Source organism: Elephantulus edwardii, unplaced genomic scaffold (genome assembly GCF_000299155.1).
Source record: "Elephantulus edwardii isolate Elephantulus edwardi_28Jun2011 unplaced genomic scaffold, EleEdw1.0 scaffold00027, whole genome shotgun sequence".
In the NCBI taxonomy this organism is placed as follows: domain Eukaryota; kingdom Metazoa; phylum Chordata; class Mammalia; order Macroscelidea; family Macroscelididae; genus Elephantulus; species Elephantulus edwardii.
The window spans coordinates 12,288,302-12,307,018 of NW_006399777.1; the positions used below are offsets into that span (position 1 = coordinate 12,288,302).

The 18,717-nt window shown below is 39.6% G+C and overlaps 1 protein-coding gene across 1 annotated transcript in view; it reads right to left on the reverse strand.

Annotated features, from left to right (window-relative positions):
• The window catches only part of TOP2B (topoisomerase (DNA) II beta 180kDa), a 58,002-nt gene that overhangs the window by 20,124 nt on the left and 19,161 nt on the right, over positions 1–18,717 (reverse strand). Inside the window, exons 10-24 of the mRNA XM_006883352.1 lie at positions 18,283–18,421; positions 17,446–17,603; positions 17,194–17,319; positions 13,634–13,744; positions 13,441–13,546; positions 11,979–12,088; positions 10,990–11,082; positions 10,779–10,893; positions 7,874–7,995; positions 7,114–7,262; positions 6,097–6,328; positions 4,702–4,836; positions 3,266–3,466; positions 2,068–2,263; positions 1,836–1,927 (exon numbers count right to left, since the gene is read on the reverse strand). Coding sequence (XP_006883414.1) covers positions 1,836–1,927; positions 2,068–2,263; positions 3,266–3,466; positions 4,702–4,836; positions 6,097–6,328; positions 7,114–7,262; positions 7,874–7,995; positions 10,779–10,893; positions 10,990–11,082; positions 11,979–12,088; positions 13,441–13,546; positions 13,634–13,744; positions 17,194–17,319; positions 17,446–17,603; positions 18,283–18,421 — 2,085 coding nt within the window. The remainder of the gene's footprint in view (positions 1–1,835; positions 1,928–2,067; positions 2,264–3,265; positions 3,467–4,701; positions 4,837–6,096; positions 6,329–7,113; positions 7,263–7,873; positions 7,996–10,778; positions 10,894–10,989; positions 11,083–11,978; positions 12,089–13,440; positions 13,547–13,633; positions 13,745–17,193; positions 17,320–17,445; positions 17,604–18,282; positions 18,422–18,717) is intronic.

The following is an 18,717-nucleotide window of genomic DNA, read 5'->3' on the forward strand; positions in this document are numbered from 1 at the left end:
AGCACAACATTCATTTTTTTTATATCCAAAAAAAGTTTTAAATTTTTAAAATCTTAAAATGTAAATACAATTTAAGTACAATGATGTATTTATTAAAATGTGCAGTTCAAATATAGTTAGGAGGAAAACAACTGCAAAACAAGACCCTTCCTTAGATAAAAAAATTATAAATTAAAGTAAATACGCATATTAACAAAATGAAGAATGCTGCTCTTGAGGTGTCAGATGTTCAGTAAGTATGTGGATAATTAAAGATAAATTGGAAATTCCACAGCTTTCAAAACTTTTTACACTGATACGCTAGTAATATTACCAAGGTGTCATTAAATCTTATTTGGACCCATATTTTAACGCGTAGCCAAGACCATGTCCAAGGATGATCAGTGACAGGAAGCATGGCTTACGATAACTTAAGAAAAATTTTAAACTCTTTTTTTTAAGTTCCAATGACATATTTAGGTCTATTTTTTTTGGAAGGGGAAAAATAATCCATTGTTTTCAAAATCGCTCATCTCCAAATAGGACCTTCTTGTAACAGAGTGTCCCCATGGTTGCTTGGACTTCCAAAATAAACATCCAAAATACTGGAAAAAATCCAATGAGTGATGAGACGGGGGAAGCCAATCACTGGGCTTGCTCATGGAGTCTGTTTTCACAAGAAAGGGATTCTCAAACCCTAACACAGTTCTCTCTTAACATGACAAATTCATTAGCTTACTGTATTTTAAAGTTTTAAAAGAAATCAATAGCAATATATAAAGGTAAGAAGTGCTGACACAACAACTTGCAATTAAGAGTATAATAAAATATACTGAGAGTAAAACGAGTGCTTGGACTGGATTAATTCTAAATTTTCACCTGCTCCTGCCCCATTTTCTCAAATGATGGATAAACCTATCATCTGAATATGTTAGCATACTATCATTTGTTTGCATTTCAATGTATGTCTGTGAAAATATTATGATTGAGAACTTGCAGTGTAAAATGTAAATTTTCCGTTCAAGTGACGCCATGTAATATGGATGTTTTTAAGATGCTAATCTGATCAGTATCATATACACAGAATTTAAATGGTTTAAAAAATCCAATTTTAAAATGTCTACATTTTTATACATTTATTTTCTCAATCACAATGTAACATTTTAAAACTTTTCATTTCACTATATAAAAAGGCAAGAAACTAGTATTATTTGAGGGTGGTCTCAAAGTTGCAATGTTTTATGCCTTTCTGTGAATATTACTACTTTACAATCTGGCAAGACCAACTTAATTAATAAAATATCAGACTATCAATCTGAAGTCCCAAGATTTCAATCTCTGGCCAAAGAACTACCCCTGGGGCAAAATACTTGGTGCTTGACCAAGAACATAAAGGTGACCATTTTGCTCCCGTCTTCCCACTATACACCAAAACCAGAGCAAGCTGTGTGCTGACCACAGACCGACCAGTGTGGCATGACTTAGAGTGACACCCATCTGGTTCCCAGATCACATACATGCACCTCGTGAAAACCACCACCACAACGGACACCCTTTAACGGCAGGCTCAGAAACAAGGCCAAAGACACTGAGCTACCTTCGCACGCCTGGAGTCATTTCTCCAGGCCCTGGTTGAGTCACACTGGCCAAATGCTTTGTGGTGGGTGTGCACTGCCCACTCCTCTACTGTGTCTGTTCTGTGGATAGACAGAAGACTTCAGTCTCTAAGGCAGACGGCACAGCACCGTTAGCATTATGACATTTAAGACTTAGGGGCAGGGTTTCAGTTTGTTTTGGAAGTTGCTTTAAAAAGCTTCTCTGAATGTCTTTTTTTTTTTTTGTCTGCAAATGATTACCTTTTCTTGTGCTTCCTTCCAGGCTTTCACTGGGTCAGATTCATAACCTCTCTGGACTAACATTTGAATCAAATCTTTCTTTGACCTATTCTCTATGTGAGGGAAAAATAAAGTTAGGATCAAGAAAAGAGATTCAATTTGTATTTTTTTATATTCTACTGATTAAAATGCCTTCTATTAATAAAGTTGTTTTTTTTAACTAACATCCAAATTTTTTAAAATTGCATCTTACCGATAGTAATTTTCCCTTGTATCTTCTCTAAAATGAAACGGGCTTGATTGTTAAGCTTTGCAGACTCAGCTCCCAACATTCCCACAAGCCACTCCTTCCTTAAACCATAATAACTTAATCGTAAATCAAAGAATTCTTTCAAAATGTCTTGCACAGTCTCATATTTCTTTAGACATCCCATATGATCAAAGAGTACCTAAAAATGTAAATTTTTTTTAAAGACTGTGTAAGTTTGTGGTAGTATTTTTACCTTACATGTTTATAGTATTTAAAATCACAATTAGCAACAACTACATTAGCACTAAACCTAAAAGCAGTACAAAGAGCAATTTTTAAGCATTTCTTTTGTCAATTATAAAAAAAAAATCAGTATGTGCAAATGTTCAGAACCAAGGCAACACTTAATGTGAGGATAATTTTGAAAACTAAAAATAGATTCTTTAAAAAAATTGATTAAAATGGATACAAATCAACTAAACATTTATTCAGTCTTATTCATGTATGTCTGTGAGCTCTCTCCACATGCCCCTTATCTATTTCCTCCTCCTCCTTCGGTTTGGATTAGCAGATTATAGCACTTCTCCCCAGCCACCCTTCTACTGCCACACCCATCCCTTTCACTTTAAAAACAAAAATCACACAGACACAAAAAACAAAAATAATCTAAAAATCTACCATGACACTGAAGATGGGTAATCTCACACACACTCTCTCTCTCTCTCTTTCTCTCTCTCCCCCTCCCTTCTTCTTCAATTGTATATAAACCCAACCAAGTGTGTGAGGGTAATAAGTAAGAGTCGGGAAGAGAAAAGCACAACTGAGAGATACAGTAACGAAAGATGAGTGCAATGCATAAGAAAAAGTCCTGAGAGCTTCGGCTGTGTCATGTTTAGTCAGTGGGGGTGTGTGTGAGGGTGTGTTTCCTGCATTCAAATACAAAACTACACAGAGAGCCGGAAGTAAAGAGCAGAGGTTTAGTACAAGAAAAGGACTGTATCCCTGGATTCTTCAATCAATATGCACATAACAACCGCCTTCTGCATGAATTATGTATGATTCTTAATCCCCACCATGTTTCATGGGAAAACTGCATCCAGGCTTCCCTTAATACACCCACACCCAACAGGAAGCCAATCACAACAAATCCAATATGTAGCATGCAAAAAAGTTTCCGTAAAGAGTAGATGTAGTAAATTACCATGGAATTACAAGTAAGAGTAGTCTGAAGTTTGAAAACTTTATGCAGTCCAGCAGCTTCTGCTTGGGCAAGCTTCTCTTCGGTCATTTTCACCACAAATTTCACCGTCGTATCAGTATGATACTCTTTATAATCAGAAATTAATGCTGGTGTTTTATCTGTCCCATTTAGCATGGGTTCTAAAACTTGTTCTTTGTACACCTGGAAAAGATTTGAAAACAAGTCTTTTCTCTGTGAGAGACTCATACCAATCTTGTAACCATTCTCACCTTTGGTGCGGAGAGGCACTCCAGCTCTACCATCTCCTGCCCAGTCACTGACCTTCTTCCCCCTTTCCCCCAAAAGCCCGTCTGTTGAGGTGACTGCAGCTCACAGCGGACAGTAAAGTGCCCCTCCAGGAGCTGCCCCGTAGTTTTAGAAGCTGTAATCTCCAAAGGAGCACACTGCCACATCTTCTTCCTCTCAATGCCCATCTTGTGGTTGGCAGCTGCGGATTTAAAGACCCTGTCACATGGCCCCTTGCCCAGTCACTAGAGAAGGCGACATGCAGGGACCTCAGTGGGGAGAGAGGAGGCATGCAAGGGAGTAGTTCTGTTCTACTCTAAAGGAAAGAAAAAAGAGTATAAAGAAAACTGTATCAACTGAAACTGATAAAGGATGACATTTTTGTTATTTGATGATTTTGGGGGTGTGGGGGAGGCAAGGGTCTTAGAACGCCATCTAAACATTTCATTATCCAGCAAACCAGCCATTGTTGATCATGAGAAGAATGGAAGACAGACATTTCCAGAGTGACTCTAGGGATTCCTTTTAGAAAGCACAGGCATACACATGATTCTTTTCACAACCATCATAGTTTCAACCCAGATTTTTATCAGTGCTTTATAAGTATATCTCATCCCCAAGATACGTTTTGTAGGCCCTAAGATCAGAACCACATTTATAAGGATTCTACAAGTTGTAGCTTCTACTTTAGTTCACTCTTCAGAAGATAAATACAGCAGTATTCTGTGAAGGCACTCGGCTAGTTTAGCTCATTCTGCTCTATTTAATCAAGAGAAGCACATCCCCGCTGAGTGAATTCCAACCTAGGACAACCCTACATGTTACAGGTCGGAACTGCTGCCCGGGGCTTGCTCGGCTGTCAAGTTTACAGGGGCAGATGGCAAAGCTCTCCTCCGGCAGTGTGCTGGTGAGTACACACCATCTCCACCGTGCCAGGACCACACTACCTCACTGGGATAAACAGGAAGTATTTTTAAATTACCATTTGAATACTCAAAGCACAGATTCAAAGAAGAGGATCTAGGACAGAGACAGGAATGTTCAAACACTACACAGCCTTAGAATAAAGAGTAGTGAAAACCACCTTCGGATCCAAGAGAATTTCTTCCCACAATGGCTTCCCCATATGCAGGTTAAGTGTTTCTACTAACCTGTGTCCAGGTTCTAACTGGAAGCTCTGTAATCTCGACTGTGTTTCTATCCACCACAAATATTTCACCACTGACTGCATATTGATTTTGACCAAGTTCTTGAATCGTCCCTTTAAAGTTTTTGTAGTTTGGAAGCTGCAGAGAAAAGTGAAAAGAACTTAAACCCCAGATTCTCTTTTGAATGGCTGGCCCATATTTAAATGCCCCCTTAATGAATGATCTAGTGATACCAATATATTAGTATGACTGAAACTTCTCTTCCTGTAGATGCCATGTCCAAATGATTAATCTGGAATTCATCATTTCTGATAATAAAATCCAAACATCCCTAAATCTAACAACATTTTCTGTCTTCACAGAACATTATTTTAGCCCCTTATCCCTATAACTCTTTCTTCTCCAGATACATAATCCCTCAAACTTTAACTCAGACATGGAAAATCTCCTGTAATCTGGACATACACAATGTAAAATTTTCCTCAATGATTTACTTTTAGAATTCTAACTCTTCCCCAACATTTTCCTCAAATATCCTCCCTCTCACTATAACTGTCAAAACTGACAGTCATCTATGTACAGTTTACTCTTTCTTCCTAATATATCCAAGTGATTTATCTTCCTTCTAAAATTCATACTTGCTACTTTTTTTTTTCCTGGCAGCTTCTGAACATCAAACCCTGATGCTTTGTCAACAGACCAATAGTTTAAAGGAAAAAAACCCACAGGTTTTTTTATCTTACTATTTATCAATATATTCAATTTCAAGAAAATGTTATAGCATGGTGCTTCCTTTGGAAATACCTGAAAGTGTTTTAAAAGTATTCAAGGAAAAAGCAAAAATTATAAATCATATTCATAGTTCTATTTTAAGATACAAAAATTAAATACAGCTAAGAATATATCAAAATATTGTTTCTATATAGTAACTTTATTGACTTTTGTTTTCTTTGCATACTTATATTTTCTGTAATGAGCACTATCATTTTTGTAAAAACGCACTTTCACTTCAGTAAGAGAAAATTTCCAGATAATTTTAAATCATGTAGAAAAATTAACTTTTTCATGAGTTGCTGTTTTTTGCTTTTCCTTTTCAAGTAGAAGTTAGGGGTAAAAGAGGCATAAAAGAAAGTTGTATATCTGTGTCTTGCATGAAATGTTTTTTTATTTTATGCAGCCTTTAAGAACAAAATGATACTTACACATTCTCTGTCTGACGGAGATTTGTGTCTTTTATTGTAAGAGTAAACATCAAGTCACACAACAACAAGGTCTTTGTGTCCTACAGTATGTCCTAATATGAAAATGGTTTCTTTACTATCCAGAAAAGGTTAGACTTTTGTCATTTGCACATTCTAACCTGCCAGGTAATAGAAACAGTAACTTCTGAATGATTACCATGGGATGCGGATCCAAGCCGTCCAGCATGCGTCGGACGTTGTTCACGATCTCCCTCGCATCATAATTGGGGAGCTTGCAAGCCCACCCGGTACCGATGCCCTCAGCACCGTTTATTAAAACCATAGGGATGATGGGAATGTACCACTCGGGCTCGACTCGCTGATTATCATCATAAAGGAACTTAAGCAGGTTGTCATCCATGCTGGGGAAAAGCAGTCTGGCTAAAGAGCTAGTGAAAGGGAAAAAGACGGATATGGAAAAAGACTATGGTTTGGAGAAATAAAGCTTTATAGATGACTAAGGATTTCAGAGCTTAAAAATACTTTCTTAAGGATGTTTTTAAAAACTTCTATTGTGTGTGTCTTCCACACTTGCTGCTTGATTCCATATACATAACAATTTACCTAAACGCAATGCATCATATACTTTTTTCCGAAGGCGTAAGAAGACAATAAAAGAAACTGTATTCGATGTGTGTACTCGCTTAACATTGAAGTACCAGGAATAGCTTTTTTTGTTGTTTTTGCTTTTTGTTTGTTTGTTTTTATTTTAATAATTTAATAATGAATCATGTTATGTCAAGAATAACTTATCCCCGGGTTCTTGAACTGTGAACGATGGTGATAACGGTTTGTAAATTGCCATTTCAAGAGCTTAAAGGCAGGAAGAGCAAGAGCTGCTAGAAGATGTCTCAGGCCTGCCTCTGCCCATGGTGGCATGTGACCCAGGAATAGCTTTTTTAAGGTTTTCTTATTACTCTGAATAAACCATACACACCGTCTTCAGTCTAAACAATTAGGTTGGGCTAGAAAATAAATTCATTAGAACTGGTGTCACCAACAGTTTATAAACATTTATAAAAATAGATCAGAAGACATTATTCTATCAAATAATGTGGAACATATACTCTAAACAAATAATCACCTTTCAATAGCTACAACTCTACTAACATTTAATAGGTTCCAAGAAACCCTATCAAGCTTTCTACATTCTACTTTGCAAACAGCCACTCACCTTAACATTGTGAAAATGTAACGAGGGCTTGCAGCGTCTTTGCCGCCATGAAGCCGAGTCCCAAACTGTCCAATGGGCTGAAGTAAGTTAATGTTGTTACTGCCCACAAAGTTCTGAGCCAAGTTCACAATAGTCATCATTAGTGCTTGCTACAGAAGAGAAGGAAACAAAACCAAGTATTAGTATGTGGTACATGCTGTATCACTCCACTTGCATTTCTATTAAATCAGAATGCTCAGTTCTTAGACAGAGATGCCCCTGGGACTGCTATCTTACAGAGCTAGAGCTCGAAGCCTTCACCCACGTTTGCTGTAGGGGGACCTCAAGGTGAGTGGGAAGACAGAGGCTGCAGGCCAGAGCTGGCAGGACTGAGAGCTCTGTCACACCGGCCTAGCTCTCTGAGGCTGAAGGATGAGGTGCCAGTGAGCATGTGTTGGAAGCTGTCCCAGATAAATGCTGCCAATGTGAATTACAGCCTCCTGATTTCCCTAAGAAACACTGTGATCATCTGCGGGTCTGGGGAGATACTGACACCAACACAGAACAAAAAAGAGTACGACAAACCTAAAGGAATGTACACAGAACAGAAGAATTTTTATGAATTTTCTTATTAAAAAGAATAATCTATGTGGGGGGGGAAATGCTCCTTTTTCTGACATTTCCCAGAGACATTACTGAAAGGTGAAATACTTTACTGTGCTGGACTAGAATTCCTTCTCCTAGGGACAGGAGTGTATGTTTCCTCGGCCCTAATGCTTACTTCTCCATGATGATAAGCCGACATTTCAGCGACCGAGCCAGCCAACTGGGCAACCTTCACTTCACGCTTATCATTTCTTTTGAAACAAGTAAACAATACTTTCCGCTGCCCTGGTTTAAAGCCTAGTTGGAAAAAGAACAGTCTCACATTAAAAACATTACTTCAGGCATGGGTCCAACCATTCATGCAGTGTTAGCAATACCTTACATACTCAAAAAAAAGACGCAAAAAAATGTACTTTCAGACAAATAATTTACTACAATGAACATCTGAGATTCTATCACAATGTGAATATATACAAATGGATGCCAATTCTTAATATAAAAGTTTGCATAACACATTGTTATTATTATTATCATTACTATAATTACTGTCAGAAAAGAGCAAGGGAACACTGCATGGTTCAAAACTGGGAAGGGTGTACGCCAGGGATGTGTCCTGTCTCCATACCTTTTCAACCTGTATGCAGAACAGATTATCCAGGAGGCTGAGCTCTATGAGGAGAAATGTGGGGTCAAGATTGTTGGAAGATCTATCAATAATCTGTGATATGCAGAAGACACAACCCTCCTTGCTGAAACTGAGGAAGACCTGAAGTGCTTGCTGTAGAGGGTCAAGGACTGCAGCTTCCAATATGGATTGAGGCTTAATGTCAAGAAGACAAAGATTCTCACCACTGGACCAATTGGCAGCATCAGGATGGATGGTGAAGAGATTGAGATTGTGCACAGCTTTAGTTTTCTTGGCTCCACAGTCGACACTCTTGGCACCAATAGCCAGGAAATTAAAAGACGTATTGTGATGGGAAAGTCTGCTGTTAGGGACCTCTCCAAAGTACTGAAGAGCAATGGTGTCTCTCTGGAGATTAAGGTGCACCTGATACAGGCCATGGTCTTCGCAATCACTTGTTACGCATCAGAGAGTTGGACAATGACCAAGGAGGAAAGAAGGAGAATTGAAGCTTTCGAGCTGTGGTGCTGGAGAAGAGTATTGAGAATACTATGGACCGCTAGGAAAACAAACAGATTCATCCTGGAAAGGGTTAAACCGGTGGCTCCTTGGAGGCAAGGATTCTGAGGCTCCATCTAACATACTTTGGACATGTTGTAAGGAGAGACCGGTCCTTGGACAAGGACATCATGCTTGGGAGGGTGGAGGGACAGCACAGGAGGGGAAGGCCCTCTATGAGGTGGATTGATTCAGTGACTGGGATAATCGGGATGGGTGTGTCAGAGACAGTACGATTGGCACAGGATAGAGCAGAGTTTAGGTCGCTATGAGTCACAAGCGACTCGACAGCACATAACAACAACAACAACATTAATTATTGTTGTTACTATCATCACACTTTTTCAATCTATCTCAAAGTTAAAGTACCAACTGAGAGATGTCTTTTGAGTTTTATAATACTGTCCAGTGGTCCCAAACTCCTTTTACAAGAGTGTTTAAACAGTCCTTTTACTAAAGCGACAGTTTTAACTAAAATACTGGCAAACCATCAAGCTGCACAAGTGTGCTAAATCAGGAAAATCCTCCCAAAGCATGTGTGGTAGGAGAAACACAGGCTGTAGAATCTCACTAATCTGTACAGCAGTCTCAACTGAACTATTTACCCACAAATGAACAACTGACTACATTCACATGCCTCAGTTCCTCGTCAGTACAGTAAATATCACTGTCTAATGACGATAAAGATCACCCAGTAACGGATATTGATCCCAATAATGGAAACAAAGCATTCTGCTTACTCATCATCCTTAAAGGCAAATGAACAGTTACAAATTTTTCACCCTCAGAGGTCAAGGTACAGTAGACACAAACTGACAAAATGTGGTTTCTTCCTATGAGGATTTTACCATCTAATTGAGAAGGTAAAAGTCACCACAAAATAAGAGCTGGCATGGGAGTTTGCCATGAGTTTGTTGATGCTGTTGGGTTCCATGGATCAACTCCAACTCAAAGACATCCTGTGACCACAGCTCGAAGCTTGGCCCCACCCTGCGTCCTCATATCTCCAGTTGCATCAGCCAATACGTCAATCCATCTTGCCGAGACCCTCCCCCTCCCTCCACAGGCCCTCTAGTTTTCCAAGCACAATGTCCTTCTCTCCCAGAAATGGCCTCTCAACAGCGTGCCCAGAACGGGGGGGGGGGGGCCTCACTGTCTTTACTTCTAACAAGCTGTGTAAGAGTTTAAACTACACATCGTATGATTATCTAAGAGACACGAAAGCTGAGACTGTTAAAAGACGTCACAGAAGAGATGCGACTTAAAAGCTACCACTTGATGGATCGGCAGAGCCATTGGTAATTACCACAAAAATTAAGAAATAGAAAGATCAACTAACTTGCTCAAGTTCATAAGATGTGGAAAGAGAAGTCCCAGCGAGAAAACTAAATGATGTTCTACAAGCAACCAGTTTCTAAGTTCGCCAAGATTAAGTTTCAAGTAACAAGGTATAAAGAGGTGTTAAAACTTAATTTCTAATAAATACTTTAGAATTTTCTATTTAAGTGTTGCTTTACTTCTTATTTTAGAAGTTCTGTAATTTTTATGATTACAAGCTCTTGAAACTATGGGTAAAAGAATTAAAGATTTACCTTAAAGGACATTTTGAGAAAATTCTTAAGAGTTTAAAGTTTCAAATTACTATTAAAAAGGTCACCCCTACCAAAACATTAACTCAAACCCCACCTCAATAAAAATTAAAAAAAAAATTAAAAAGGGAAAAATTTTTTTAAAAAATCCACTTCAAAATGTCTTCAAATTCTGAGTCAACTCTTCACATGCTTTATCAAATTTCGAACAAAAATTTTAAAAGTTATTGTTAAGAATTACTTCAAAGCATATTAAATTAAAACATAGTCAAATAACATATATAGGTTTTTATACACGACGTACTCACCATCAACAAGGGATGGTATTGATCTTTCATTGTCTGAGTTTGAGAAGAGAATCAGTTCCTTGTTGATGAAGTCATTGTATGTCAGATGTTTGGTCGCAGTTCCATATAAAAATTGCTAAGAGAAAAGTCACCCAACAAAGCGGTCATTCCCACTGCGTGGGTTTTAGTCTCTCCTCCCTCCTCCCACAGAGCCCCGCTCCTCACGACTCACCTCAGGCAGGCCATGTAACCTACGCTGTCTGCGATCTTCCATGAAGTTTGTCAACCACTCTTTTCTATCATCAACCTTCTTCTTACTGAATGCCTGAAAGATTCCCCACATTAAAAAAGAAAATTCATCTCAATACAAAATGAAAACTTAGATATGTTTGTTTAAGAAGAATTACTTTTTACTTAAAGTGGAGGCACTCATACAATTGTGGGTAACTGAGGTATTTTCCTCATCCCTGGCATGATTTGAATCAAAATTATATTTGAATCAAGATGTTTTGGTCAAAGAACGAGGAAAGCAGAGCATATCCTGGGAGCAAAAAGCCCCAATATTAGAATTAACTAGTGTGTTGGCTGGTTGACCAGTGGGATGGCTGGCGTCTCCATGGCGGCTCAACCTGGTGGCAGTCAAGGCAAAGGAAGTATCTGGGGTCCTTTTTGCTGTGTGTTCCTGCTCTTTCTGCCCTTCCAAAGTGGGTGGGCGGCCCAGAGCCTTAGACTAAGGGGAAATAAGGAGGGAGCCTACAGAGCTTGCACTGGGTGGTAGATTAAAATCCTGTAGGGCCTGAGGGAACACTTTAATTGTTTTTGTTCAAACATTCTTCTAGGTCATATAACCCTGGTGTGTCCAGAGGTAACTTGTGGTTGCTGGGACACTCATGTGTCAAATGTGATAATGGTTCCCCACGGTGGACAGTGTTTGGTGGAGCTCCCTGATTAAAACAAGCTTGGAAGCAGGAGTGGCGTCCACTTCTGTAACAGCTTGCCTCCGGAAACCCTATGAACCTGGAGAGAGGATGAAGGTCACGCAAGTGTTGAGGACTTCCATTCATAAGGTCACTATGAGTCGCCTACAACTCTACAGCACTGAACAACAACAGTATAGACACTGGAGTTTCAAAAAAGACTTCGCAAATGAGAGCTAGAAAGAAAGGAGGTATGAAGGGGAGGTGGCTATCTGAAAAGACAGCTGTAAGTTAACTGTATTACCAAGGTAATGGCAGCATCGTCTTCAGGACCAGCATATCTGAACAAGATGCGATGCCTTTCCATATCCGCAAAATATTCCTTGGCTTCTTTAGCTGTACTGGTCCCCAACCCTGCACAATTGTAAGAATGAAACTGAGTGATGAGCACCAATGCCTGTTTAAAGCCAGCAGGTAAAAAACTGATGGAGAAACTTGTCATAGATGGATCAGGTTGGCAAAACCTGGACCAAATGACTGATCTTAAATATTAAAAAAATATCAGCAGTAATGCCTCTACACATAAATACATCACCGCTTCTCAACTGCTTTTGGGGTGGGGGGGGCATCTAATTCAACACTGACCAAGCTCTAATTTACTACTGGGTAACAATGGAAAAAAACCAAACAAAAAAAAAACATTGGGACAGATAGTACACATGCAATCAATCCACAGGGATATATAACCTACAAAATCCAGAATGGAGGTTTATACATTTCTTAAAAAATTAAACTGTAAGAAAATAACTACATATTAAGAGACTTAAAAATTCAAAGCAATATAGTAACTTCATTTAGATCCTGAATGAAACCAACCAACTATAAAAACGAAGTTTGCGTCTGTGTGTGTATATTCTGTTTTTTGTTGTTGTTGGGAATATACTCAACAGTACTCCCACTGAACAATTTCTACATATAAAATCTACTGACAAACATCTTCAAGTTGTACAATTATTTCATGATCTTTATATGAACTGACCCACCCTCATGAACATAAACTTACTTTGTAATACAGAGAGATGCACTGTATCTCTTTAATACACAGAGAGTAACACTTCAAAGAGATCTCTGTGTGTCTCTTTAATACACAAAGAGTAATACTGGCTGGACATTTGATGACATCAAGGAGAACAATGAAGGCATTCACTGGTTGCTATAAATATCCACTTCCTAAATAACATGCCTCCGGAAACTATGAACTTTGATAAATGTTGATAGTTGTAGCGGGGATTCAGGCCTTCAGGTCGCTATGAGTCATGCCCGACTCGAAGGCAATCAACAACTAAAATACTACAAACTCTGGGTGTTATGTCAGTGTGGCAACGAGAAGGGTTAAGTGAAAGAAGACTGATGAAAAAAGAATGATGGTTCAAAGTATGCAGGGAGCCCATTATGCCAATGACTCTACCTGTATAAAATTTTCCATTCTTTTTAAACAGTAATAATATATTTTAGTCTGAAAAAGATACATTTTAAAATATTTCATATTAGGGAGCTCTGGCAGCCTAGTGGTAAACAGCTGCCCTGTAATCCCAAAGGTACGTGGTTCACGTCCACCAGCTGCCCCATGTGATTTAGCCTCTGAAAAACTGCTGAGAGTCAGCTAGGGGTTGGTCCTGACTCAACAGTACACAACATCACCAACAACACTCCTCAGACTGAATAAAGCTATGACAAACATAAATTAGATATTTTAAAATACAAACCTTTGTAGTATTTTATTTTCCAAGCCTTCTGGTTTTCTATATGTTTTTTCCACTCATCAAATTCAGGAATACTGTAGAAGGAAAGTTCCTGCTTATTTTTGCTCGCCTTAAATTAATTAAAAAAAGGGTTTTTTTAGTCTTTCCGCAACTGTTTTAAGACAAGAGTATAAATACGCATTAATGTAAAGAATACCTTGACAATAGGGGTGATGAACTCTTCGAGAAAACCATGCTTCAGAAGGGACGGCCAATTGTGATGGATGAAATTGATGAGCAGGCCTTTTATGTGAGATCCGTCTTGATCCTAAACAAATGTTAGGAAACAGTTATATATGAAACATAAGTACATCTAAAATCTAATTTTAAAAAGCGGTAATAGAAGCAGGAGAGAGTACTAAAACTTTGGACCTGCACTTTATAAAAGCACTCTTCACTCTTCTCTAGATGATCTTAAGGAGCACTGGGGACACAGGATGAAAGGAGGTGCGCTGTGGCCCAGAGGCCGAACCTCCAGGCAGTTCCACTCCCACCAGCCACTCCATGCGAGCAAGAATCCCCATTGCACATGCGCCTGGAAACCCAGGAAGGGCCTCTTAGGAAGCGGCTCTGACAGTGACAGATACAACAAAGTCGTTTTTCTCAAAATGCAAAGAACGTCTGGCTGTCGTTAGAATCCTGGTCGTCAACTCCAACTCCCAGCAACCCTATGAGAAAAGGTCAGAACGCTGCCCTCCCTGCGCTCCTCTCATGACCAAGCCAGGTTCAAGCCCACTGTCAGTCACTAAGTCAACAGAATGCTGTCCTCCCTGCGATCCTCTCATTAACAAGCCAGGTTCAAGTCCACTGCCAGTCACCGAGTCAACACTCCCTGATCCTGCGCTCCTCTCACGACCAAGCCATGTTCAAGTCCACTGTCAGTCACTGAGTCAGTCCATCTGGTAGAGGGTGATTCTGTCACTGACCTAGCATGACCTTCCTCAGCATAATGTCTTTTTCAAATAACTGGCACCTCCTGTGAGGTGGCACCTCCTAAAGTCTATGAGATGAAGTTTTGCCATCCTTGCTTCTAAGGAGCACACTGGTTGTCCTTGCTCCACACAGATTTGATTATTCCTCAGGCAGTTCATGGAACACTCAATGCTCTTTACCAAACCACAGTTTAAGGGCACCAAATCTTGTCATCCTTATTCACTGTAAGACTTTCAGATGCATAGGAAGCAACCAAAAAGGGCCTAGCATGGATCAGGCACACCTTAGTCTTTAAACTGATAGCCTTCCTCTTCAGCACTTTGAAGAAGTTCTTGATGAAGATCTTCCCAATACAACACATCTTCTGACTTCTTGACTACTGCTGCCATAGGTGTTGATTATGGATCTAAGCAAAATGAAGTCACTGGCACCTTTGATCTTTTTTCCAACTATCATGATGTTATCTATTTTTCTAATAGAGAGGATATTTGGGGGGTTTTGAACTTGAGGTGTAATCCATACTGAGGGCTCCAAATTGAGCTTCTGGGTAGTGGGCAGGTGCCAGCCACTCCGACAGGATAAACAGCAAGCAAGAAGGGTGTGCTGCTGCCCGCTCGCTGCTGGTCCAACTTGTTCTTGTTCTCACTGCCCATGCCAGTTTCTGTGACTCTGGCCAGTAACGGCAGCCCTGGTGGCAGCAGAAATGACAAGAAGGTCTGAAAGCATCACATGACATCGTATTGCAGATCTCTTCGTAGTTTTAAGAACAAATTTTCAAAACAACTATGAGATATCATCTCACCCCAGTCAGAATAGCAAAATTTAACAGAATAGCAAACATCAAATGCTGGTGAGGTTGTGGAGAAACTGGAACCCTTATTCACTGTTGGTGTGAGTGTCAAATGGTGCAACCACTGTGGAAGGCGGTATGGCGCTTTCTCAAAAAGTTGCTAACAGAGATACCATTTGACCCAGCAATTCCACTACTGGGAATATATCCCAAAGAGACCATAACTGACATCCAAACAGATATATGCACGCCCATGTTTATTGCAGCTTTGTTCACAATAACAAAGAGTTGGAAACGAACCAGGTGCCCATCAACAAACGAATGGACAGAGAAGCTGTGGTATATTCACACAATGGAATACTATGCTGCATTGAAAAATAAGGAACTCATGCAATATTATTCAAAATGGGTGACCCTGGAGGGCATTATGCTGAGTGAAATATCTCAGTCGCAAAAGGACAAATATTGCATCATGCCACTGCTATAAAATGGGACTGATACCAGGGTTGAGGTAAGACTGAGAAAAACTGGGTAAATTGTGTATACTGCACTGAAACAGATGAGGGAGAGAATAATTTAAAAGCGATGTATGATAGGGTATTATGGTTATCACAAGAGTCCACAATTAAGGTTGCATAGTGGAATGTACTTGGGGCGGTGGGAGGGGTGCGGGGGGATTGTGTACCAGCGAGAGAGTGTTTATTTTACTTTTCAAAGAGAGGGGCAAACTGGGGTGGGGGGGAGGGCTGGGAGGGGAGAGAAGTACAGCAATGAATGAATGGAAATCCAAAATCTCTGTAAATGTTCATTAAAGTTATTAAAAAAAAAAACAACATATTTTACAGTTTTATAAGAAGTCGAAAAATGTATCTGTATTGCAGGAATTTCTTCTGTTCGATAGTAAAATGGTGTACGTGTTGTAAAAGTGTCCAATCCTCAAATATGTCTGATTATTCTTTTAATAAAATCTGGATAATGTTAAAAGGCTTCAGCCATGCCTGCCAGGGCAGCTGCCACCGGCCCACTACACAAGAGTCCGGGAGCCTGAGGCCAGAGCCATGTCCTGTCCATCTGCCTACGTCCCACCATGGTCTCGTGCTGTAGGAATCCAGGTTTTGAAGCCATTCTCAATCTCCCTGCCAGCAAGTCCTTCCAGCTCACAGTAACCCTCCACTGGGTTTCAGAGGCTGGACATCTTAACGGGAAGAGTCTCTCTTTCACCCTCAGAGCAGCTGGTGAATTCAAACTGCCACAGTGATAAGGTCTCGTGGTCAGCTGTGGACCGCAACCACCATTCAAACCATCAGGAGGACACAGGAAACAAAAGAACTGCTTTCCCTTTTTAAAAAAGCAACAACAAAAACCTCTGAGGGGGTCTATGGAAATAGTTGCATTTTCAGTTCTTTCTCAATTGTTGTTGTGTTTGTTACGTGCTCCGAAGTCAACAACAAAGACTCGTGGCGGCTGGACTGCCCGCGACGCTCTCAATCCTGCCTATTCTGAGCCAATCCCCCTGTCTCCAACACACCTCACCCCGTTACTCCAGTTACTGTGTCAATCCACCTCATCTGGGGTCTTCCCCTCAACCCCTCCAAGCATGATTAGTGCCTCTGTATTATTCAAGGCCTCTCTGATTTCCTCCAGGTCCAATTACTTAATTATGGACAAATACTAACCATTATTCTACTGACTGACTTTTCTCATCTGTAAACCCAACTTGTCTGCCTAGTTATACTTACCTTTCATTCTTATGACACTACACTTCTAGCTCTTGCATTTTAAAATTACTAATCAAAGACACTGTTGCCAAATGAAACAATTAAAAAATGTGTTACACAAAACAGTTCCATTACACAGGCTTTTTGTATTCCCTGTAAGTATTATCACTTTTACTTACAATACCTTGGAGCACATTTTATGAAAAGGCAAATCAAAAGGCAATATTTTGTTTTCAAAAATACAAATTTTAATTACGTAGCAATCTGCAAACCAACCTGATCGGTCATAATCATAATCTTCCCATAACGTAAGGTTTTCAGAGACTCTGCGTCATCATAGCTTTTCTTGTATTGAAGGCCGACGATTTTAATAATATTGTTTATTTCTGCATTTTCCATGATCTGTGTGAGAGAGAAAAGTGTTCAAGAACAAATAAAAACTAGGATTTACGTTTAAAACTTTTAACAACTGTCCTAAGGTATTAGTAGTATCTATACATCTACCTGTATGGGAGTTCGAATATCTACCTGTTTATGAGAAGCTTCCCGCACATTAAGAATTTTACCCCTGAGTGGAAAGACTCCGTATCTGTCTCTCCCGATCACTCCTAAGCCGGACACGGCCAGCGATTTGGCCGAATCTCCTTCTGTTAGTATCAGTGTGCATTCCAGGGAATGTTTGCCACCTGAAAGAAACGGAAAAGGACATATGTGCACGATTCATCTTATCAACAACAAAAATTAATGAGCGCAGCAATGATAACTGAGGACTGTAAAAAGTCATCTTCCACTGACGTTCAGCAGAAGTGGAAAATGTGGTTGTTGTTGTTGTTGTTATGTGCCATCGAGTCGTTTCCGACTCATAGCGACTCTATGCACAACAGCTCTAAACCCTGCTCTATCCTGCGCCAACCGCACCGCCTCTGACACACCCATCCCGATTACCCCAGTCACCGAATCAATCCATCTCATAGAGGGTCTTCCCCTCCTGTGTTGTCCCTCAACCCTCCCAAGCATGATGTCCCTCTCCAAGGACCCGTCCCTCCTGGCAACATGTCCAAAGTATGTCAGACGAAGGGGAAAATGTGGTACAATGTGTTGAATTACTACAACGTGAAAATTAGTACTATGTGAAATATGTGGCAACTTCAATGAAGTTTAAACTCACACTGAACGGAAAATCATACGTGTATTATTTTTTTTTTTTAGAAAGCACAGACGTATTATTTTAGTCCTTCAGTACAGTCTGCTTCTTCAAGACATATATGTATTTTATAGATCGAAAATTCTTTAAATCTCTGGTTGAAAAAACACTAAATACAAATCAAAATCCTTTTATAAAAACCATGTAAAATTGGCTCTTACCAGCATCATTAGCATCATCCAGTTTAGGAATACCTTTGATTTTACTGTACTTGACTGATGAACACTTCTTGTTCAGCTGAGTCTGAGCCTTAAATTTCACCCAGTTCAAGATACTTTCCACAATGCCACAGTTAGAAGCCTAAAAACCAAAACGGTATAACAATAAAAGACAGATGTTCATACATTTATCGAAAATTCACACAGGTCAATGTGGTATCTATGCTGTTTAAGACAAAATAATTGTTATAATAAATTGGAAAAATGTCTTTAACACCTTGTGGTATTTAAGGCAAAACAAGTACTTTGCTAACATAAACAGAACACCCGCTGGTAAATTTTACTACAGTCAAAATATCTCAGATAAAAACATTCAATCATTAATACTAAAAAAGAGACAAAAGAACAAAAAGTAGATTAAGTGCATGAGAAAAACTG